Below are 25,968 nucleotides of genomic sequence, written 5' to 3' on the forward strand. Positions count from 1 at the left end.
ATTCTCAATATAGACTGTCAATAACTAACTCAATTGATAATAATTATAGGTGATTAAAAACGACCAACATTAACCGATAGGAAAGGCGCTGTCTTCCATCACTATAATGATAACATCGTAAACATTTGAGGGAGATTGACTAAACCGTTTTAATGCGTTCACTGTAAAGCCCGGACCTTTCTCTGCTCGACTACCATTTGTACCGAGCTCTGCAAAACTCTCTTCATGATGTTTCAGCTTCAAAAGAGACTTGTGAAAATCAAAAGGCTCAGTTCTTCGACCAAAAACCAGAGTAGAAGTTTTACAATAACGGTATTGTGATTTTACCAGGAAACTGGCAAAATTAATCGATCAGAACATCACAATATCATTGATTATAGTGTTTGGATAAAATGTATATATGAATAAATTGATGAAATGAAAATGCATGCTTTGAAAAATATGAAAAAGGATTTTAGGACTTGAGATTAAAAAACAATGATTTGTTAAATGTGCTTTATCATTTTTAAAATGGGTAAGATATAGATTTGAACACAACTTTTGAGACAATTTTGTGATGAGGAATGATACATTTTTATCAATTGGTGACCAATGGTCAAGAACTCAAAACCAAGGCCTTAATCATATGAGGTTTTGATAGCAGCCATCAAATTCACTACTAGCATCAGTATAAAGGACAACAGACTTATCAAATTCATTCTTAAATGAAAAACGACTAACCATTTATTTTCAGTTTCAGTAAACTAATTAAAAATTTAAAGTTATGTGTAAATATAAAAATAAAACAATAGTTGTCTACTTAATTTGCATCTGAGTTCCTAACGACGTAACGTGAGACGCTACCGTAATTTTTTATTAGTTTAAAAAGTGCATAAATCGTTTAAGAGTGATATTTAAAAACTATTTGGAGGAACAAAAACTATACACCAATTTTATAACTTTTTTATACGTTCCGAAATTGTTTGGTAATTTTCCATTATAAATTAATTATAGCTTTTCAAAATATATCTTGGTAATAAATTAGATAAAAGTCGTAAGATACTGCAATCACAGTTAGAGTGACAACAGTTAATGTTCTTCTAGCAGTTTCTTGCATTAAAATGAAAGAGAAAGTTTACAATCAGAAAAAAAAAGAAGCAAAACATCTGAGACCCAAGCGAACCGGAGCATAATTTCTAATAGAAAGCCACCCAACCGCATCAACCTTGAGAACGAATCCGAAGTTTCGAGGTTCGCGAAAAAAGAAAGTCCATCAACATCTGAGAACAGTATTAAAATTGATACTGACTTTAGGCTTGTCGTAAAGATAAATCGATATTTTTAGAGTAACAAATCTAAAAAATATCGATATTTTTTCACTGTTTTCGGCACTTCACTTTTGCTTTTGCTATATATAATTCACTTGTATACGTCATAAGTATACGTGGATTATGTGCCTTCGTATATTTATTTCAAACCAAGTTAATTTATATGCCCAGAGACATGCACAATAAAGCTTCAGAACTGCAAAATTTTTTGCAGAAATCCTGCTAAAATTATAAATGATTATATAAGTTTGAAGGAGAAATTATTCCGATTTTTCGTAAATCGGCGCTTTGCCAATAATTGAAAAAGTCGATGAAATTCTCAAATATATCGAGGTAGACCTAAATAGATCATCTCGCTCAATCGCTACAGAGCTACATGTGGACTGTAAAACAGTTTTAAACTATTTACAGACTGAATACCAAAAGGAACTTATTGCTACTTGGATTCCACGTTATACGGAAAATATCGTAGACGAAGCCTGGAGAAACTTTATAAACGATTTCAAAACTCTTATTGAAGTCAAGTAAGGTGATGATAAGTATTTGATGGGATTGGTTAAGGCGATTGATGCATGCAATTAAAAATATGGCCAGAGTTAGTCAAGAAGAAAGGCGTTGTCGTGACAACGCTATACATCTAGATCTAGAGAGTACTAGATCTTTAGTGACGAAGAATTAAGACATTAGGTGAGAAGTTTTGATGCATTGACCTTTCGTCCCTGAAAAACTCTCTTAATGATTTGAAGCTGGCCCTAAAATAGGCTACAAAATCACTTGGTTCGGTCTTTCATTCAGAAATTCTACTGGCACTACAGAATTATGACTTCACCAGAAAAGTGCCTTAGAGTTATCGATCAAAACCACACATATATAATAAAAAACGAAATTACAATTTCTGCCAACCCGTTAATGACTAACATTAACCGATAGGAAAGGCGCTTTTCACTTTTAATTTTTCACAGTCCCGAAATATAAAAGGCAAACCTCGTTTTCATAATAACAACTATTAAGCATTTAAATTAAAACCTCCGAAAAACAACTGTTTTATTGCCGTTTTACGACCAAATATTTACCACAGAACAAAACTGTGGGAAATTCACTCGGTCCACATTATGTATCATCGACAAAATTAACTGTGATTTGGCACAGTACTTTTTTAATATTCAATAAAAAAAACAATTGCAAGTTGTTGGTTTACGTATTTAACGAGCACATAAAATCTAATAGCATTTCTCGTATACTAACCTGAAGAATTCTCCTAAAATATTTTTATCTCCGTCAAAAATGTTATCGATGTTTTCGATAGAAAGCAAAGATACTGATGCTATGTATCCAGCACAGTATAGGAGGTCATCGTGTATCTACACAAAATAAAAATAAGATAATTAGTCGGCGAGTGAGATAGGATAGAATATGCTACCTTTTTTGGTTGGTGACTGGATATATTTTTGAAATGATCAACCACTTTTACGACTGCTTTGGAACATTCCACGTTGGTTCTGTCACAAACTTTATCTTCAAATTTGTCCGCAAAGAACACTTTGATATTTTTCACGTCTACCTAGAAATGTTCTTGTACAATAACAATGAAAAAACTTTCTCAATAATCTTTTTTATCACACACTCACCCCAATTTATCATATTTTAAAATTTCAATATCAAGAACAAGTTTAATATTTGTAATAATACAAATATACATAATAATGGTAATACATAATGGAAATACTTAATCTTCATTCCTGGTTCTCGTTCAGTCCAAATAAAGTATTTCTTACAGAAACTTAACTATACAACTGATAATTGAATACAGTATGAAAATTTAAAAGTCATCTCCATGTTCCTTGCTCAACAAAAGGTAGTTACAAGCATGGTTCTACGCTTTATATTTTAGTGGAACCGCAGAACAACGGCTCAATATTGGCCCAAAAAAAACAATACCCCGTTAGAAAAATACCAGACAAGAGGAAAATTTTGCATAAAACTCAAAATTACTCCAAAAACGATGGATAGAAAGAAGGAGGAGCATTGGATATCATCTAAAGAAAATTTGGGAAAGCCGCTAAATATCCTATAATTTATTATAGCTAAGATTTCAGATAAGTTCAAAACTTTTGGTTGTCTAATGAGCCTTAAAAAAGCCTTTTTTCCTAAAAATTTAAGTGATGTGAATGAACGCAAGAGAAACAGTTTCGTCAGAACATAAAAGAGGTGGAAAGATAATACCTCCAACGATGGAACGATAATGGCTCATTTAAAATATTGGAGAAAAAGTTACGTAAGAAAATTAGCAGAGAAAAGGGAAAACAAATGCTGTGATTACTTCATTTTCGTAACTTAAACTTAAATGTAATTTAAAAGTAACTTTTTGTAGATTAATATTATTGCAAGTAAATATCATAAAAATAAAAAACTATGATTTTTTAATTTTTATATATCAAATTTTGCCTATTATGTATAAAAATTAATCATATATATTGTGAGATAATTATGGGCTAACACCCCAAAATATATAAAATGTAGCTACAAGGGTTTTCAAATTGTTTACAAAATAAAGAAACCGATAAAGACTAAGCCTTCAATCACCCCACACAACTGATAGTCGAACAATAAATAACATGTGATGACATCGACTATTAGTCATAAATTGAGTTGTGAACTCATATCTCGCCAAGTAATATTACCTTGTCATCAGTTATCTTCACTATATAGTCTTGTAATAAATGTGCAATTTTTAATTGTGTAAATTGTACTGTGTAATTTAGCCAACCAAACTAACAGGATGAATCAAGCCAATATGTTCAATCAATGTGTAGTCCAAGATTTTATACCACGGAATGGAAAATGTTTCAATCAATAGAAAATCAAATAATTTGAAATCTAGAAAGTAGCATATATAGTAGACAATACAAAGAAGCTAATAGAGGGAGATTCAGTGACTTTATTCTCCAAGTATCTGTAAAGAATCACTTCAAGATCTCTAGGGATATACAATTTTAATATCTCTAAAATGAGGTCTTAATGAAAAATCAAAATCCCTGATACAGACTGGAAGAAAAATTAACACAGTTTTTGTCAAGGAAAATTAGATTAACTTCGCAAACAATAAACCATAAAAACCAAAACCACATACCATTGGAACCTCCACCAGAAAATAACCAAATAATAAACTCTAAATAGAATTTAGTGATGACTGATATTAGCACATCGAAAAATATAATTGAATTTCAAAAAAGCACAGATTAATGAATTGATACATTAGTAGCTAGAGGTCAGTTTAAGTAAAATATATAAGGTCTACAAAAACGATTCCGTCTTTTTTATATCAACACTTCTTTGGCATTGAGAATTTACTTATAGTTTATTTACGATAGATATTTACTTCAAACAGAAAAATAATAGGCGCTGCTGCATTAAATTTTATTCAACCGTATGTTTCGCAACATTTACATAATTTGAGAATGGTAGAAACAAATACAGTTCACTGGTACTCCACTAATTGAACTTCCACGTATTGATTCACTGAGTCATCTACTAGTTCAAATCTATTGAGAATTAACAAAATTATTTATAAATGCTGTTCAAAAGGGAAAAAGAAAACGTTCCTTGGGCCACATTATAGTTGGCAATAAAAAAAAATCAGGTGAAGCAGACCCATAACAGGCAAAGGAATATATTCACAGTGAAAAAGTAATCCACTTGCTGAAAATATTTTGCAGCATTATAAAGTCATACCTCATGCCAAACTTGTCAAAGAAAATTAGTGTGAAAAAACTGATTCCATGAAGTAATGTACCCTATTTATATAAATAATTCATTTATTTTGAATATATCAAAATTTTAGTGATAATATTATTGAATTGTATTATTCAAAGCCTATTATCATTCAAAGTTAAATATCTGAACAATGAGCGGAAGTTTTAGAATCAGACATTCGCATTAATAAATTTATATTCAAACATAGGATTTAAAAATCCTTAGATCAAAAGATCAATGAAAATCAAAAGGTCGAATTTAAAATATAAAATTAGAACGGAATAATATTTGTACACCCAATACAAACAAAAAATAGCAATATATAAATGAAATATATAAAAATCAAAATAATTTACTTTTTCTGAAAGTTTCAGCTTATGCAGCTCGTCAGGTTTAGATATGGATTGAAGAAGGTACCTCAGGTCCTTGGCGTATCGAGTCATAGGACCCACAGCGAAAACGTTTTCCCAAGCTTGGCGACTACTGCAGTTCGGATAATGCCCAATATCTGAAACCGTCCTTGGTGATGGTTTGTGGCTCCACACACCGCAGCAGTGAGCTGGTAGACGTAGGGATCCAGCTATGTCCGAACCGATCCCTATTAGTGAAGCAGCAGAAGCAAGAAGACTCGCCTGTAAAAGTTAAAATAACACTATATTAGGTTCATTTAGTTACAACTTTTAAAAAGTATTAAACATAAGTTGGCGCTAATTGTTTGGTAAAATTTTAAAGGAATTCATCATAAACTGGTAGAACTTGCCAAAATTAATTAATTTGCCTGTTTACTGTCAACAGCTACTACGATTGAAGATACACATCTTTATTGACTTGAAATTAAGATAAATTGGTTAGGAACTTTTGAATAAATTCTAATACATAAAATAAAATAAATTTCCTTTAATTGGAAAATTGGGAAAACAAAATCGAAATTACTTTTTTCCCAATCCATTATTTAGTGGTTATGTTCAGTACTATCTAACAGGTGTCTCACAAATTACTTTATATTTAGTGGATTAATTAAAGAAGTAAGCTTTCTATTATAAAAATTCTCAAGCAAATGAAAGAGTTTACGACACCTTGCATTTCGATTTTATAGTTCTGCAGTAGTATCAGTACTGTTTATTGTGCATGTCCCCTAAGGTAAAAAAATAAAATATTCTTAACAGAAAAATTGAACCGACTTCAAAAAAATGAATAAGGAACTAAAAAGTTTAAAAAATCAAACTTAGATTTTTAACACAAAAAACATTTTAAAACAAAATATGGCCATAATAATCGTTGCAATAACTAAATAAAAATAAACAAAAACCTTATTTAATCTATCTACTACACGTATTTTATATTCTGCTATATACACATAATTTAGCTCAATACCTACCAAAATCTCTTTATCTTCTTACAATATTATTTAACAAATACCAACTGATCTGTCGGTACAAGCAACAAATTAGATTTGTTTTGTTCGTAATTTAATTTTGTTTGTAAGTTAAGCAGAATATCTTTAAGAAAGATTCCATGCATACCAAGAAGATAAAGTCCTACCATATATCATTCCTAATAACTGTTCTGAGAGGATTGCAATAGTTACTCCTAGGAAAGTTTCAGAAGATACCCACGCAACAATTGACCAAGTACATCGAATTACAGATGTAATTCAAACATCTCTAGAAAATAAAGGTTTGTGCTCTTCTGTTTTTATCGATATTGCACAGGGTTTTGACGGAGTATGGCATGAAGGCCTTCTCTATAAAATAAAGTCACTTATACCTAAGCATTATACCTATGCTATTAAAATCTTATTTGATCAATCGACACCTCTGTGATACATACATACATGAAGGAACATACACTAATATAAAACCAATAAGGGCATAGCGTGCCTCACGAAAGTGTGTTGGAGCCAGTGCCTTATCTCCTTTACATGAGTGACCTCACCACAATATTATATAGCACAACTGCTACATTTAACTGAGCTTAACCCGGAAACTCCAATATTCTCTTGATAAAGTCAATGTTTGGACTAAATTAAATGAAGCAAAATCTACATAAACTGAATTCACAAATAAGAGGACCATCGCTACAGCGTGTCTTTATTAGCGATATGCAAGTATTTGTACACGCTTGTAACCTTCGTCGTGACATTAGCCACGACATCACGTCAATAAGGAAGCGTCTAGACTTCTAAAGTGTATAATGCCATTAAACGTGTTAAATGAAAAAAACAGCTTCTGATCTCGCAAACGTTTGAACACTAAGTGGTGCAGTGGAAAATACATTATGTTAGTTGTAGTTGTTTGTTAGGTAAGATTAAAGTTAATTAGTAATTGTATACTAGTTTTAATAAATAAATTTCAAAAAAACTAATTGTTTCATTATATGGTGTATTTGTAAAATTTAGCTACCGTCACTATAGAAAACAAAACAAACACTTTCATCAAACGAATAGGTAGCAACTGCCGTAGACAACTTTTTTGAAGACCTTTTAGAAAACCGTAGTAATGAGATCTATAAGTAAATTGAATTTAAGGGTCAATTTATTCAAATATAAATTAATTTTTACAACTATAAATTCGTTTCTCCATTTTTGTTTCCGGAATATGGTAACACATGACTCAAAAAGTCTCGGATCTAACATACAGTCCCTCCGGAACATACTAAATATAACCAAGTAGTATTAACCCTTCAAACGGCACATTACAAAATATCATGGTAATGTGGCATTTGGTTTATAAGTTACTCTGACATAACCAAGACAATGCGCTATGTCATAAGACATTGAACACGAAGGCCAAATTGAACGTATCTTGCTTTGAATTGCTTTGCCACCCGCCGTATAAGCCAGACCTGACTCCCAGTGACCAATAGGTTTATCTCAAATGAAAAACTTAAGATTCCAAAAGTTTAAAAAATGATTAATTTTATTTATACATTTAGTTTTCTAGGGCACTTGCTGAGCGATGTATTATCATTAATAGAAAAAAATAGAACAAATTTTTATACAGTTATTATATTTAATGTACGAAGTTTTAAAATGAACAAAAACATGATTATCAATCATCCTAATTATACGTGAAATGAATCGTCGAAAATTGATATAAAAAAGGAAAGCTACAGCAAATATTTTACTTGACATTTGCAGAAAAAATATCAGTTGATTTATTGCTTTTAACTAACATTTATTACAAACGAATTTCTCTTTTCTTCTGTACTTTATACTCTGATATTAAAAGAATAATTAGCTTTCAGAATTTCTCAACGACGTCTACTTTTCCTAAATTGTATCTGATAAAAAACGTTCTCGGTTCGTATTTCTATTCTTCGGTGACAATTACTCGGGAGTCCTCAGGTTTGGCAGGAAAACATCTCGAGTACAATCGAAATTTTTCAAGTAAGAAAATTTCTCTTGTATCAAGGCATGATCGCCAACAAATTATGCAAATATAAAACTTGAACGTAGATTGCATCATATTTTTTATTTATCAGTTTATTATTTATGTATGTATTGAATTAATTTATGTATTATATAATAAAATTTATTTGTGTTTGCTTGTATGAAATTCTTTTTATATCTTCAAATGTTTATACATTTTTATATGCATGTATTTTAGTTACGCGGGTCGTTCAATACCTATGTAGCAATGAGCTCACGTCATCAAGATTTATAATGTATTACCTATTGCAGTTCAGTTAAATTCATCTAAATATCAGAAAATATATTCCTCCTCATTTTATTCTAGTTAAAAAAAACACAATGATATTTGATGCGCCCGAGCATGTAACTGAATCAACCTATAAAATTCGTCTAGTTGTCAAATATCCTCAAAATTCTTCAAAACATTAGTAATATGAAAGATAAGGAGTTATAAACCAGCAAATATTTTGACGCTTGGCTTGTTTTGATAAATTTCAAATCGCTGCATAATATTTGTGATTACTTTGATTGAAAATGCCGAAGCTAATAACTAGTCAGTCAGAAACAGATTACGTTCTTATCAGTAAAATGCGTTGAGAGGATGCGTTTTATTAGAAATATTTTTATTGAATTGTAGAAACACTGAATATTAATACACACTATATATTAATACATTATACAGTAACTAAAATCTCTCAAAAAAGGATACCAATATAATTTTGGATTAACCGAAAAAAAGCATCTACATGCCTTGAGGTTATATGATATAGTCATCCCTTCATGCACTGTTAGGAAACATAGGATTTAAATAGAGTAAAGACCAATAGTGTAACCCACGAAGAGGTCTAATGGAACTTCCAGACATTGCTTTTAAAATAATACAATTTTTAAGGGCATATAATAAAATTAAGGAAGATCTGAGAATTAAAGAAGATCTATTTCAATTTTTGTATAGACCCAGATATTTCAAAATGGGACATTAGGCCACCCTTGGCAAGAAGCTAATAAAAAGAATGTAAAGACAACAAAAGTTTATTGAAAAATTTAATAGTTAGAATAAAATTTGATTAGGTTTTGTTAATCACAATATTTTTAATGGCTTACAAAATATATATTATGTTTTGAAAATACCATATTAAAGAGTAAAGTATTGTTATTTGGAAAATATAAATAAAATGTGAATAAATGTTTTAGGTAATTTGCTTTTTTAGAAATAAGCCTGAAGATACACAGTAAATCAAATGGCTCAACAATATGACCACTGAGTATCCCCAATCATTGCATATTCAATCAAATCAAATTGTTATAGCATATGGCAAAAAAATTGCTACAATAGACATGCAGATCAAGAAAAATATACAAGCAAGAACTATTTGGATATGTGGAAAGGATTGTCTAAAATAACACCCTTCAGTTTGGATGAACTCCATCAGACCCACAGAAAAAATTGAAAAATGGTAGAATTGTGAACTAGTGTTAGATTGGAAATTAACAGCTTATTTATTGTGTGGTTGTATGGCTCAGAAAGTGACAATGACTGAATGAAACTTTCTGGATGTGAAATTATGATTCACTGCTAACAATACCAAGTCGAGATGATGGGAGTAGAAACGACTAAAGGTAAATATATAATTAATGTAGAATAACAGTAGAAAAAACTATTGTAGAGTGTTAAAAATATATGTGCGTAGATATGTGTGTAATTATTCAGGATATACATGAGTATTTAGTTAAAATGTACGAGGAGAGAATGAATACTAACTGTTTGGCAGATATGGCAATTGCATTAGGGAGAATGCAGTGATTATATCTAATTTTATCAAGAAAAGTGTACACAGGTAGTAACAAAATAAAGTAAGGAAAATTCTGTGATATCAGAATGATTTAACAATGAAACATAGCAATAAAAGAAACAAAAACTAAATATAAAAAGGTAAATATGCTTTCTAACTAAAATAAAATACATTACTTGGATTGCAGTTCTTAATTAGGTAGATCCCGTAGAGACCTACACAGGATACCATAGATGGTTCGGAACAAGAGTTCCAGCGTAAATAAAATCAAATATCTCTACCCTATAAACTATTGTGACTGTTTAATTAATTCCATAAATTATATTTTATAACACTTGTGTTTAATTATTTTATTTACATTAGAATATTATTATAAATAAAGCCAGAATAGTTAAATGAGGCAACATTGCGAAGTTTGATGTCATAAATTTTCATGACGTGAGTTCACTGTTTGATTGGCTATTCTAGAGAAAATTCAATATGCGTTAAGCCTCGTGTTTTACTAGACAACTGTCAAAGTATTAATTTTACCGAACGTCTTAATCTTCTAGGTTCTGCTTCGAGATAAAAAAAAAGTTTGGTAATTTTGTAGTAAATTGACGAAAATTACAACTTACCTCTCCACCAGAAGAACCACCACAAGTTCGTGTAGAATCATGAGGATTCCTTGTAGTACCAATCAGTTTATTTGTCGTTTCCCAGTTCATACACAGTTCCGGGGTATTGCTCACTAATAGAGGAATCGCTCCAGCATTCCGGGCCTGTTTGACAACTTCCGCGTCCTCTTCACCTATGACTTCGGATCTTGATACTGATCCGCTCGTATGTAACATACCTTTAACCGCAAAACTCCCCTTGACTGTTAATGGTAAACCTGTAGAAATAATGGTTGGGGTCATAAATATTATCAACGAATTAAATAAATTACAAATATAGTTATAATAACTATTCAAATAATTTTGTAACAAATGGTCCGAGAAATTTTAACTGTAGATGTTAAAAAAAACAAGAACATTTTGTTACTTTGAAAATATATCTGCACTTGAACAAAGCAACTAAATTAGTATCAGATTGTTTCATTCGTGGAATTGAAAAAACGAAAACAAATTCAAAGCTTTTTTACATGATATTGCAACGCATATCTGGAACAACTATATATTTTATTTTATTGGCGTTCCTTCAAACATGACTTCTATCCTCATAAACCAAACAAACATGGAATACTATATTCTTTATTATTACTTAATTCTATATTTATATAAAATATTTTGTGAATGTACACAAAACAACCCCCCAAAGTTTCATAAATATTGGATCAACAGTTTAGAAACACATAAAGAAAAAACAAACATTCATATTTATATAATAAATATAATCACCTTGAATTTTTCAGTTTCAGAAACTAAAAAGTTAATACCACCTAATGCCTCCTTACATTTTTTTTATTATTATTTAATTAATACATTATTACTAGTCGTTTTCGTCTAACCTACAATTTGTCTTTATGATAACTTTAATCTAGTATATAACTAGGAGGACCCGTCGGCCCTCTCTCAGTCTCTGGTGAAAATATGTTTATACATGTCACTGCTGAATGTTTTAATATATGCACCTCACTACACAACACTACACAAGATCAGATGGTTTGATTCTTTTGAGTCTGTGTCCTGTTTTGGTGGTATCCAAAAGTTGCAATATTTCAAAATTCGTATAAGAATGGAGTCCTTTGCAATTTTCCTCATGCCCCTTTGCAATTCTCTTGATTTCTTGACTGACTGTGGGTATCTGAAGGTCTCGATGTAGGTAATGAGTCCTATAGTATTTGGGTGCACCCACAATACCTATCAGGACTAAATTTGTATTTTATTTATATTACCCTTTGCAGAACATCCCCATAATTGAAGTCAGTATGTCCATATAGGTTTCAGTATTTGCTTATATAATAGCAATTTATTATGTACTGATAATTGTGATTTTCTTCCAATTAGCCAGTACATTTTCCTCTATTTCAATTCCAGTTCTTTTCTTTTCTTCCTTATATGTTCTTTCCCGCGAAGTTTTGCATCGAGATTCATTCCGAGATATTTAGCGTTGTTGCTATATGGAATGATAGTGTTATTTAATGTTATTGGTGCTTGTACGGTCTGTTTATAGATGAACTGCACATATACAGATTTACTTTCATTAATTCTTAAGTTCCTTACATAACCCGTCTTTGAGACTCGACTTTCATTTCATTCACTACATCATATTTTGGGAGACAAGAGTTTATGATAATAACATAGGCAGTAAATTATAATCAGATTAGTATAATCAGATAATGTCGAAAACTGCGGTTTAGAGCCCACGTTGATGCAATTGTTAAGTGAAGGTTATTTCAATAATACCACCGTTATAACTAACAATAGGAATGCCATGGAATTTTGACAAGTATGGTTTGAAAGTAAACAAAAATCTATCAATATTAGTGACATCTATATCCCAAACCAGAGATAAATTTGGGGATGTATTAAACTCAATAAAGACAGTAGGTGTTAAAATTGAACGGTTCAATAATTCAGAAATTTATTTCGATTCCTTAAATTTTATTACCGCACTATATAATTTTCTGTTAACAAAGGCAAATATAAATGACAGAATATCTGCTAATCCATTATAGAACGACAAAATCTACTGAACAACCAATTATTTTTAGAACACACGGTTTGTGTTAAAACGAAACCGAAATAGGTTCGTTAATATTTAATAATGCCGATAACATATTCACGTTGGCATTTAATTATCCAACATTTGTAAAAACAAAATAAGTATTATTATCTTTAGACCTCAAAGTATACTTTAGACTGTAATATTTGTCAACGACTACGTACTTAATGTGTCTATCAGTAGCATTTATTACTAATAATTTTTACATTTTAAAGCTTAACGATCATACACTGTGAAAAATTCAATAACATTGATAATTGTCCAGTACCATCAACATTTTATTAAGTACTTGTTTATTCTCTAATTGGAAAAACTGGTATAATATATATTAATTATGGTATGGTATAATTAATCAAAAGAACAATGTTGATATAGCAGCGATCAGTCAATCAATCAGGAATCGATCAATTTTCGGACTTCAGCATTTCGTGTGCTAACCAAATATTGCTGCCTCGATGTGAACAAGTCTGTCTGTCTGCTCAGTATTCTAAATGCGGCAGAACTTTCGATTCGGGCCGTAGTATATCCTTCAGATACTTTGCAACCTATGGCCAAATGTTGCATTCATGCTTTAGCGTCAGTTACTCACTATTTCCTATATTTTTGCAACAATAATATAAGTTGTTGAATTTCTTTAATTGGCATTGGAAGAGGTCTGCAACAATGCAAGAGTTTATGACCAGGATTGTTCCGCTTGTATGTCAATGTTACTGAATCTGCTCTGGACTAACCTATGAAAGTTTGCATTGTAGTTACAGTAGTAGCAATGAAGCCGCGATATTAAAAAGGTTCGAAGTGACATGACGTGTAGTAGCCATTTTTCCCCCTATGAATCTTTTACATCGCATGTAAACGCAATTAATTATCTTCGAATTATTTTGGTTCTCCAAGCTGTTTCTTTGTCATTGACATGAAAATAGTCACTTTAAATCATTAAAACCGAACACGGCAACTGGGATATGATGAAGCAGCATCACCATAAGTTTTAAAAATACTTGATGGACTTCCTCAGCAGATTTCTTCAAATCAAACAACAAAAGTAAGGAATGTTGGAAAAGAACTTTTAAGCGTTCTATGATTAGCGTTATTATCTACATATCCAATACATATCCAATACTAAATGGAAAACTATTATTTTATGCAAAGAAAGCAATCTAAGCATTTTATGCAAGCACCTAATACTGTTTACATTTGCTCAATATAAAAATAATAGTGATAGTTACATCTTGATATCAATGAAATATTTAAAACACATAGCCAAAAAGTTCTATGCTAACGAATTGCAAATATTATTGCGTATAAACCCAAATCAAACGAATGTGGAACTTAACGAACGAGCTAGAAGTCATTTCAACATGTTTTGTTGACCTGTCTTATTATACGTCAAAAACGTATATGAATTATAAAAATGTAAATGTTGCTGGAAAAAATAGTGTCAGTGGGCAAAGTAAACTTTATAGAAATATTTGAGGGCATATTATTATTTCAGCTATTATATTGTTAAATCCTATCAAAATTATTCCGGGCTCTAAACTTCTCAGTTAGCATCCTTCTACTTACCACTTAACAAATTGAATACCTCTAGAATTGTTTTTAATGTATTATAATTCTAATTCGCAGAACGAGACACAGGCTGAAACTAGGAATAAACTATCCCTTCTTTTGTCAGATATCTATACAAACTCTTCACCAGAATGTCAAGGCTAGAAAATGAATTCGATCACCACCAGCGTAAGCATCAAACAATATTCCAGTCCAATTTTGATATGAATGAATAAAATCGTCAAACTATTAAGGACTTAAAAATTAAAGAATTAACCTAATAATTAAGAAAACCACTGTCGAGTATAACTGCGATAAAGACTAACGGCAATTTTAGGTGTACTGAAATAATATTAACTCACAAGAAATATCATCAAATATTGTATGGAAACAAATTTGATTTGTTTTTTTTGTAATTCAATTTTATGTATATTGCACAAAATTATATTATTATTTATGTATTGTTTAGGCTCGGCACCGACTTCAAACAGAGCAGTTGGTATTAGTTAAAATAATATTGTAAGTAGATAAATAGATATCAGGTAGATATTAAGCTAAATTGTGTGTATACATTGTATATATTAGAATATAAAATAAGTATAGTAGATAGGTTAAATAAGGTATATGTTTATTTATTTATTACAACAATTATAAGGTACATATTCCATTTTAGAAAAAATTTTTGTGTCAAAAGTTTGATTATTTTTTAATTTTTAGTGAGTTCCTTTATATATTTTTTGAAGTCGGTTCAATTTTTTTTTGTCAAAATATTTTATTTTTCTCTTTTTATAGTTAGATATTTACTCAATAAATTAAGCAGTTATTTTATTTAATATTACAATTGCTAGGCCAAGTAAGGGCCCGATAAGGAAAAATAGGAATAAAGAAACAATGATTGTAAATAAAGAAACAGTGATTTAACAAATATTCTAACTAAACAACAACAAAAAGTTATTGCCCGCCCCCCGGAATCTGAAGACACCATAGAAGCAGTTGTGTACAATATTTCTACGACGTCATATACCTATAGTTTGTGCTTAAAAAGCAAACTGATGGCTTTTGCACTAAACGACTTCTGATTTTCCATGACAGCTCAGCAATAACATTATACCCAAATATCTGATTATTGGAGATGAAAAATAGGTAAAAACATTGTACCTGCCTTTGAAATTTCAGCGTTTCCCCAACATATCCTGATTTGATTGCAATGGAACCACCTCGAAAGTGCACTCTTTCGAATAAAAAAAGAATTTTGCCCACAATTGACGGAGAAATAGGCGAACATACATTAAAATAATATAGAGCCGAACATAGAACCTCATCCTTTTTCGAAGTCGATTAAAAAGAAGTTAGATGAATAGATGCCACACGAGTTAAACCTAAAAAACCTCATGAATAGAATACCCATTTCTGAGTGAGTTTATGGGCTTGTGAAAACGACTATCTCAGTTTTCTGACAATAAGGAGAAACTTCCATGAGAGATGAATAATGGTATTTCGTTTAACACTTAAACTTTAATAGAATCATTTTAAATAAATTAAATCATGAAAAAGTCCATGACAAAATAATGGGTATTTTTAGTACAGCTAAAATATTTTAAAAAATACTTACCCAACAAAGGAAACTCTACTGCTGTTTTATATTTGTCGAACTCATCCGAACTAATCAGCTTATCTACTTGTATAGCTTCTTGGATTGCATCCTCATATCGCTCATCAATCACAGCATTTAACAAGGGATTTACTTCTTTTATTCTGGCAACATATTTTCGAATAACTTCCTCAGAAGTCACCTGTAAAAACAATATCATTCTACGTTCACACAAGTCAATAGATTCGGTATTTTTACCTGTTTTTCGCGGATCATCTTAGCCAGTTCTGATGCAGATATCCTTAAAATTGGCTCAGACACTGGAGCACATTTAACGGATTTCTCAAACAGCCTGTAGAACTGCAATGGCGGATAACCGAGAGCCAATAGTTTGTTGAGTCCATAAAGAGAAATTCCTATTACTCGATGGACACCATCAGGCCTAGGAAGTTTTTCAATTTTCATTTCAGGTAGATTATTGCTACTTTTATGCTGCGTAATTTTCTGAAATATAAGAAATACATTGTACTATATCGAAAGAGGTTATTAATTTTGTAAATGTATAATTAATAATGCAATAAATAATAAGTAATTTAACGAGAGTGATAGGTATATAATGATGCTATATGGTATATTGCTGATGCCTTCATACTAGGGATGCCGAAGAGACATAGATATTTTTGTTAGCCGATATTTTCTCAAAAAAATATTTCTTAGTCTGCTTTTACCTACTAGGGGTTTATCTGGACCTACAGTTTAACGTGGGCTCCGACCCACGGTCCTCAGCATTAAGCCTACCGGGTCTTACCCAGCCTGGTTATAGGCTTGACTGGGATTATTTTTCTTGTCGGAATTTGCACTCTTGCCTAGGACAATCACAAGTATTAAACAATTACAAACATAAATTAACGACCATGCCCCAGTAGAAATCGAACCCGCGACTATCGCAACAGTAGGTGGACCGTTCTATCGCCTTTACCACTGCGCCAACCAAGCCGACGTTATTTTTAATAAACCTTTTAAATTGGTACTTAATTTTAAGATTAAGTGTATTTTAGTACTTTATTTTAAAAGTTTAGTATATTTTGGTACTTAATTGAAAGAGTTTATTAAAAATTTAAATATATATTGCAAAAAAATATCAATATATTTTCTGCGATATATCGATATATCAACATCTTTTTTTAATATCGAAATCGATATATCGACACCCCAACTTCATACTCTGCCCGTTTTTATGTCACCCTATTGTTTTCTTGTTTTTCAATAATCTATACGCAGTCAAAAGGCATAAATATTAATTTACCTTAAAAAATCTTTCATATCATCGCATAAAAGTAATTAATTTTTGAAAAAATTGTACTATAACACATCTGAAGTGTGTATTCATGTATTTAAGTTAAAGTGTCATTGTATATTTTGCAATGCAAAAAAAATTAATATGCATTTATATTTACTTTTGAAAGGCGTAACAGAAGTTCTGAAGATGATTGATGTGAATGATGTTCACAATTAAAATGATTCCATTTCAAAGACAGTGTCAAGAAGTTCTCAGCATTAGTTTTTTTTTAGAATTCACAAGGCGTTTAATTCGCTAATTATCTCCAAACTACTTAAAAAATTTCTAAGCATTTTAGATTCAAATGGCTATAACAACTCACGAAAAATTCTTGTTTAAAAAAATGTTCATCAAAGCAAAACGCGATCTGACGCAGTTTCAGAAAATAACACAGAAAATTGTGACCTAAACGACATATTTAGCCCATATACACTATTTTAAAAAATTCTTTCATCGAACTACTACACCTCACAAGCATATTTTGATATTTTTGTCAATTCCCTCTTCAGTGAAGAAATCCATAAATTAGAAGTTCATCGAACAAATATGTAATAAAATACAAACCAATAAAACATGCTTTTTCATCGAATAATAAAATTTCTTGAAAATCCTTTTGCCTTATAAATAAATATAGATTGAGTAATAATAATATTAAGAGTCACGAATTCATTTTAAAGATTATTATTACAAATTTAAGTCTCTATCGTGAAAAACTATACATATTTTTATATTTATACAAATAAAGGCTTTTTCAATAAGACCGCTGTTGCCACGCAAATATATTTTTATTTGGTAATTGTTTGTTTAAATATGTATATAGAAATAAATTAAGACATTTTTGTGGGTCCAATTAATTAACGTATTTAGAATCAATTTTAACGATTTATTAAACAAATAATACTTTGTACGACAGAAATTATAGAATGTAATCTGGGACGAAATACAGAGTGCAGACGCTAAGAACCAGATAAAATATGTATCCATGATTATGACAATAAGCAGAAGAAATCTAGAATGTAAGCTGATCTTAAAAATAGTGATTTTATGCATGCTTGGAAATCTTAGTATCCAATTTATGTCTTCTCTTCGAGAGATAACATTCAAGTAGTTCATGCAGAAACATCGCGTCCGCTGTGTGACACTTAACGCGGTCTTGCTGAAATCACAATCCGTTCTAAAACCTGACACTGGTATTTAAAAATGTTCATAATTTTTAGAAATGTTCATCAAAAACACAATTAATATCAATCCGCAACTATCATATTGCCGTAATTTAGATCGGTCAATCTTCTCAAAACTCCTTGAACTCAAAAAAACACATCAGAATATCAGCTTCACGAAAACAACATGACGTGCAATAATAGTCAACATAATTCCGCATACTAACAAAAAAAAGCATTTAAATGTAAAATGAGAATGACAGATAGATAATAAATTAAACTTATTAAAAATGTATTAGATACGTGGACATAAATAAGACTTAACAAATTACTCTACATAGTAAAATAAATGAAAAAGTTATTTAATTTAAAAAAAATGTATGCGACGTCTACGACTATTACAGACATTATCAGACACTTAACAAACATATTTTCAGTATCCCATTTTATAACGTAACTGAATTCACAGCAATTCAATGTAAAAAAAGACAGTTGCAAACATTAAGTATGTAAGAGCTAATAATTAAAAAAACTACACAAACATGAAGAAAGAAATAAATTATGTTTAGTGCGCATTTGTTCAAAAAATATGTAATGTATAATTTACTACAATGAGAATATTTAAAATAGAAAGTTATAATGATATTAACATTATAATAATTATTAATGTAAAATAATAATTAATGTTAATAAATGTAATGTCTCATGTACAAAAAGTGTAGAATATTATCATGTCTAGTTTCTAAACAAACGGTAAATGTATCTAAATGTTCAGACAATTAATGTTTTTGATAACTCATAAGTCAATCTCCTCGGAGTTGAAAAAAATATGTTAGGTACGCATTACATAGCAAGCTTACACCTAGTAAAATTACAAACAATAAAGTGTAATGTTATAAATTCCGGTATCAAACGACAATCATTAAGAACCTAGTTAACAATGCAAAATAAATGTTTATGGCCAATTTTTAAATGGCTATTTTTTATCTAACCATCTCAGTTTGGTTTGTGAAATTTAGGTGACAGTATCATAATTAGCTAGAGTATATAAACAGTATATAAAAAAATATATACATTTCGACAGATACATTTGCCAGGTGTCTTGAAAAAGGTTAATAGCAAGAGAAACTAAAATTATTTATTTTTGCCCTGCTGTTATTATGGTAAGAAACTGACATTAATACGAGTATAATTTTTTTTATATAATTTAGTCTCCATATATAATAAGTCTCCATTTTACCGACGAGGGTTTATCTGAACTGGACCTATAGTTTAACGTGGGCTGCGAAACTCGGTTCTCGACATTAAACCTACCGACCGGCCAGTCCGGTCTTACCCAGCTCGGTCATTGGCGTGACTGGTATGGTTATTCTTTGTCGGATTTTCTACTGTTGCCTATAAAGACATTTACAATTACAATCACAAATATAAAGTACATCCATAACCTAGTAGGATTCGAACCCACGACTATCGCAACAGTAGGAGACTGTTGCGATGTCCTGTCGCCTTGACCACTGCGCCAACAAAGCCGGCTAGTATAACTTTTAATAATGATTAAATAATTAGTTGAAGACTAACATCCTGAAAAAAAGCGATACAGTAATGGTAGAAAAATTGCTGGTTACTTGGAAGAGCCCAATTCAAATAACTAAGATAAATTAATTATTACAGCTTATCAGACACTGCAAAATGCGAAAACGTAAGCACACAATAAGTATAATCTCGCAACTATACATTTTAATTCAATATGTCAAAAAAAGCTGTTAATCATTGTATTTCGAACTATATAATGTTATATAAGATATGTGTGAAATAAAGAACACATTGTATTCATTTAAAAGTTTTAAAACCTCCCATTATTAGTTCACATAAAAATACTGCAATAAACTTTTAAATAAACATTCGTTTTATTCTTTTTACGACCGTATAAAAATAATCAACAAAATTGCGAGCTTCTTATCAATTGTCCCTTACTTTGAAAAAATACCAACACACGTATATCGCCAATTGTTGATTTCTTAGAATTGGCCCGCAATAATAAATTTGGAATAATAAGCCCACCATACAACTAAAATTGATGGAAAAGTGAACAAATCGGCTTTGTGAAAACATTTTAGGAAATGCAATTTTTTCAACAAGATTTCTAAAAATTAATTAAAATTGTGTTATTGGATCCTAAAGCAGAAAACAAACCAGTTACATTTTGCAAAAGTGAAATATGACGAATATAAAACAGCTTTATATTGGTTTCTATGTCTATTTTCATAGTCAAAATAAATATTAAAAAATTAATTTCATTTATATGGATTTTTTAGGCTAGGAACTTTGCGAACATACGCTGCACAACCCACCAAAGTTTCATTACACGCATTTCCTTTTGAATAGAAAGTGTGCATGCACGTTAATCAGGATGAATAAATGGAAACTTGACTTGAAAAAAAATGACTAGAGCTCTATCTTATGAGTGATTCTTTTAGTTCTGTAACGCGTAATTTCTGCAATATTCGAGGTTTAAATAAAAGTTTAAAGAATCCGATACAACAGTGAAAGACCAAAATACGAGCGATTAAAAACATTAAATATGGTAGAAAATATGTAAACATGGAAATCTAAAAGTTAATCAAGCATAGATAATTATTAACTTTCATTTTACATAAAGACCTAAAGCTAGCGCTATAAGATTAAATTGATACAAAAAGTAAGGGATTCAGGATGTTAACACTTCTAACAACTTCTAATTGGACAAATTCGTAATGCAAACATGAAATGTAATTGGGGCACGTGGCATTCCAGTCCTTACTACTTGAAGAACAAGTTCATGAATAGAGTTTATATTTGAACAATATTTCTTTTATTTACTCATATTGTAAAAACATAATTATCATAACAGTATAAGTAACAATTCCCTACAATGATAAACCCTTAAAATTATAATTTAAATGGAATTAAATATCGCCTGTGCCCTTTGAAATATCCCATTCTCCGTTTGTTTTTGTTTTTATTAGTTACAATTTAAACGTATGAAGAATTTAAACAATACTAGAGTTCGATTTTAGAAAGTAAATAAGCTTTAATGCTGTTAAACACGAAAATAATACTGTAGTAAATAGGGCAAAATTAACGCTATAATAACGTCCAAACTAAATATTGTACCACATACTATTTGCCGGTTGATAATAAAATTGTTAGTGATGATAACACCTGTTGCCGTAATTAAATTCCAAGGGCAGAAACAATTGTCTCTAAATGTTGAACATTATTTGGCTGGTGTATTCAAAAAAAGCACTAAAAAATTAATCATAATACACATCATCCATAACATAATGCAAATACACCGAGCCGAAAACAAAATCACAGTTATATGACATTCTTTTTACTCGCCCAATTTGGTAACATGTGACTTCTGGCTTTTTTTCAAACTCAAATTATAATCGAAGTAAATTCCAATCAGACGAAGATTTGATAGTTAAAAAGTTATATGATAGTTAGCTGAAACAACATAATGATTAAATTGAATCATTTATCTATTTCTATATTTTAAAGTCTCCTTTTACCAACTATGCGTTCATCTGGACTGGCCCTAAAGCTTAACGTGGGCTCCGAACTACAGTCCTCAGCATTAAAGCCTACCGACTGGCGAGCGACCAACTTTAGAAATCATCCCAGAAGACATCCGGTCTTACCCAGCCTGGTTACTGGCGTGACTGGGATCAATTTCCTTGTCGCAATTGAAATCGCAATTGAAGAACATCGTTAAATTAAAGATTGTGAAAATATTTCGTAGAAAAAATGGCCTTTCCGATATATTCGACACAATATATTATAAGTGATGTTATCTATTACAAATACCTCAAAATTAAAGAGTCTCAATAAAAAATCCTGCTATTTTTTCGTCTGAAGTCTGATAACATTAATGTGTTCAATAATAACATAATGACCACTTTGCATTCTATACCAATAATAACAATAAATATTTATATAATATAAAAATAATCTTAACCAGTTACAAAATAAACAACTTTTCTTTATATACTCGTGGGGGAATTTGTATCGGCTAAAATGAGAAAATATTAATAAGTCACGAAGGCCGTCGTTGATTTAATGAGGAAAAAAGCAGACAACCAATTTCAATTTTAAAATAACCGACTTTTATTCATTATTGTGAACATAGAATGTAAATATTGTCAAAATATCGAATTAAATTAATATCAAGAATGTCAGTTTGAAGATGAAAAAATTATAAACAAACAGGAACTGATATTAACAAATAATATTATATAAATACCCGATCATTCTTTGAAATTAAACTTTTTAGTATATTGTAAGTACAATAGAGTCAACCCAAAGAAGGGACCATAGAAACATAATAAATAATGATATAATATCATACAAATAAATATAATATTATAAACATAATTATAAATATATTAGGAAATACAAAAAGCAATACAAAAATATAAGGTATTAGATCCTTACATGTATTCTGATCATTTTTAACTGAATTCAAAAATGAAGGAGGTTCTATGTTCAGTTCTATGTTATTTTTTATTCGAAAAAGTACACTCCCGAGGTGGTCCCAATGGAACCAAGTCAGGATCTGATGGCGAAATCCGGTGAAACCAAGGGGAGCCCTCAAATTTCAAAGGCATATAAAAAGTTTTCACATAATTTTTTATTTAAAATAATCAGATATTTATATATAATGTTATTGCTAAACTGATGTGACGAAAAATCGAAAATCGTTCAGTGTAAAAGCCATTCATTTTGCTTTTGAAGCATTAACCACATCATATGAGAAGTCGTAGAAATATTGTAGGCAACTACTTATATGGTGTAATGATTAGAGCGTTCAGCTCACACGCATAGATCGTGGGTTCGATTCTCGGCGGAAGCAAGAACTTTTTGTTCTAGTTGGGTTAGAACATTTGTCAAATCACCTCCAATCGTTTCTTATTTTTAGTCATTGTTTCTTTTATTCTTATTTTTCGTCATACGAGCTACACGCGGTAGCTACTTGACCTACCAATTATAATACTTAACAAAAGAACTGTATAATTTATTGAGTAAATATCTAACACTAAAAAAATATATACGACTCGATGTCGAGCCCTCAAACAAAAATAAAAAATAATATAAGTAACAAATCAAATCTAATTTGATATAATTGTTTGGGCACGGCACCGACATCAACCTGATTTTTATTTAGCTATTACAACGATTATTACGTACATATATTATTTTAAAAAGTTTTTTTTTATATATAAAAACCTGAGTTTGGTTATTTTTTACTTTTTAGTGAGTTCCTTATTTATTTTTATGAAGTCGGTTCAATTTTTTTGCGAAAATATTTTATTTCACTTTTAAAAGAGCTCGTACAATATACCATATATTAACCAACATATTTCCATCACTTTCAACAACTTTTTAAATCAGTTGATTCTTCCACTGTTAAACTGTCTGAAAGCTCTTTGAGTGTTTGAGCTGCATTTTCCAATTAGTCTACCATTAATTCACGGTCTTTGAACTTTTTGTTATTACTTCTACAGACTGTTATTTATCAGTGACCTCAATACAAAAAGAACAAAAAAACGATTAGGATTTAACGAGGCAGAACATCTTTTTCGTCTTTTAATTTTTGGGGTGATGAGTACTTAAGTGATTGCCAGCTTACTCGTTTCCATTCCGGAAAAGAAGCTCGCGTTTGCCGACCAATCGTTTAAATAATTCTGAAAAATATCGAGTAGACCGACATGGTCAAACCATTAGTACGACTCTACCATCAAAAACTAATGGTACTGAAGCTGGGTAATAAAGAAAACGGTCGGAATTGATCATTAAGAACGACGTTGTGATCTTCCATCATGATCATCCATCGTATAGCCCGAACTCCACCAGGTATGTAGTACAGCTCATGATTTATTTACTCAAAGTAATCACTCAGGCAATTTATGAATGCCATTTGAAAATAACATTTTCTCCTTTAAGATAAACCATTCATCGTACTACTCTGCAAGAGTGCCCATCGATGTCATCGAAAAGGTGAAGAAAACTTTCCATGCTAGTGATTTTAACACTACTTTGACTGGCTTTTTCTACATGAGACGTTTTGTATGTATTGTAGACGTTTTTCGATCAATGCCCAGTTCAAATTGATCTTTTGTTGTCGATAATGGTTAGTATTTAAATGATTCTTGAGGTTACAATAGTTCATAATATACAGCATCAAACTGATCCCACCAGACACCGAGACAAAGTCGATAGGTCAGCTTCGCCAGGTGACAATCATGATTTTTTGCTTAGTACTTTCAAAATAGATCCATTTTTATCACGTATTGCCTTTCATACCTTTGAAGCAGCGTTACACTGGCAATTTCTCTAATTACCTGTCCTTCAAATTATATGGTAGCATCTTCAAATTGCTACTCGGCTCACGTTCAACTTTTCTGTCAATTATTTTTGAATTGAAAACTAAATACGTCTTCATGTAATAGCTGCTGCAATGGCACATTATCAAACGTTTTCGGTCTATCAGGACAATTATATGTCTTAAATGTAAAAATTACCACATTGTCTAAACTACGTTTCACATGTTCTTATAGTTGGAGCAGGCTTGTCGTAGGTTTCTATCACCAAACGGTGACTTTCAGCGGCTTATTGGCGAAATAAGAAAAGTAATGCGTGGCACAAATCCACGTTTACAGACACAAAACTCGACGTTTTCAAAAAACTATAATCTATAATACAGTTATTTAGGCGAAACGTAAATAATAACCAAAACATGTGTTATGATATGATCATAACATTGCAAACTTATAGATAATGAAATATGTAATAAAAATCCAGAGAGTAATTACCGATATACTTGATAAGTGCTTTTTTTCGGAAGAAATACAGAAGAATATGAAACACAGTCTCTTATTAAATTAGTATATTGTATTGTAATTAGTTCTATTTATTTCAAATGTTTCTGTACAGTTTTAAAATCTCACAATCACTGGTTTTTAATAGTATCGAATTATTGAGGCGTTACAAGATTATTAGAACACTCACCTTTTTTATAATATTCAGGCAGCGGATGAGACTATTTCTATATTACGATTCCGATTAGTGAACTGCATGTATTTGTTGATTATAAAGGCGAGGTCATGGCTAATTCGAACAATGTCAATAAAAAATATAACGTATCGTAGTCGTAGCGATATAAAAGACGTGTTTTATGAAAAAGTTATTACATTATTATGTTGATTAACACTGAAAACTTCTGTGAGTTCCTATATAAAATTATGCAACTATATTTTAGTTTTTTTTTAATAATTTTTCAATACGGACTGGTCGATGTTGGATGTCTCTGGTGACCATATTGTT

The 25,968-nt window shown here is 30.6% G+C and overlaps 1 protein-coding gene across 3 annotated transcripts in view; it reads right to left on the bottom strand.

Annotated features, from left to right (window-relative positions):
* LOC143195237 (fatty-acid amide hydrolase 2) overlaps positions 1–25,968 on the bottom strand; it is a 36,464-nt gene that overhangs the window by 5,179 nt on the left and 5,317 nt on the right. For 2 of the 3 annotated variants that reach the window (XM_076402222.1, XM_076402221.1), the window contains exons 3-8: positions 16,363–16,608; positions 16,126–16,306; positions 10,883–11,139; positions 5,417–5,692; positions 2,728–2,868; positions 2,553–2,668 (exon numbers count right to left, since the gene is read on the bottom strand). In XM_076402222.1, coding sequence (XP_076258337.1) covers positions 2,553–2,668; positions 2,728–2,868; positions 5,417–5,692; positions 10,883–11,139; positions 16,126–16,306; positions 16,363–16,608 — 1,217 coding nt within the window. Of the gene's footprint in view, positions 1–2,552; positions 2,669–2,727; positions 2,869–5,416; positions 5,693–10,882; positions 11,140–16,125; positions 16,307–16,362; positions 16,609–25,653; positions 25,770–25,968 lie in introns of those variants that run through there. The other variant, XM_076402223.1, reaches the window with a different exon arrangement.

This window comes from Rhynchophorus ferrugineus, unplaced genomic scaffold (assembly GCF_030347505.1).
Source record: "Rhynchophorus ferrugineus isolate W39M unplaced genomic scaffold, kcgeb_rfMv2 rfM4, whole genome shotgun sequence".
Classification (NCBI taxonomy): domain Eukaryota; kingdom Metazoa; phylum Arthropoda; class Insecta; order Coleoptera; family Curculionidae; genus Rhynchophorus; species Rhynchophorus ferrugineus.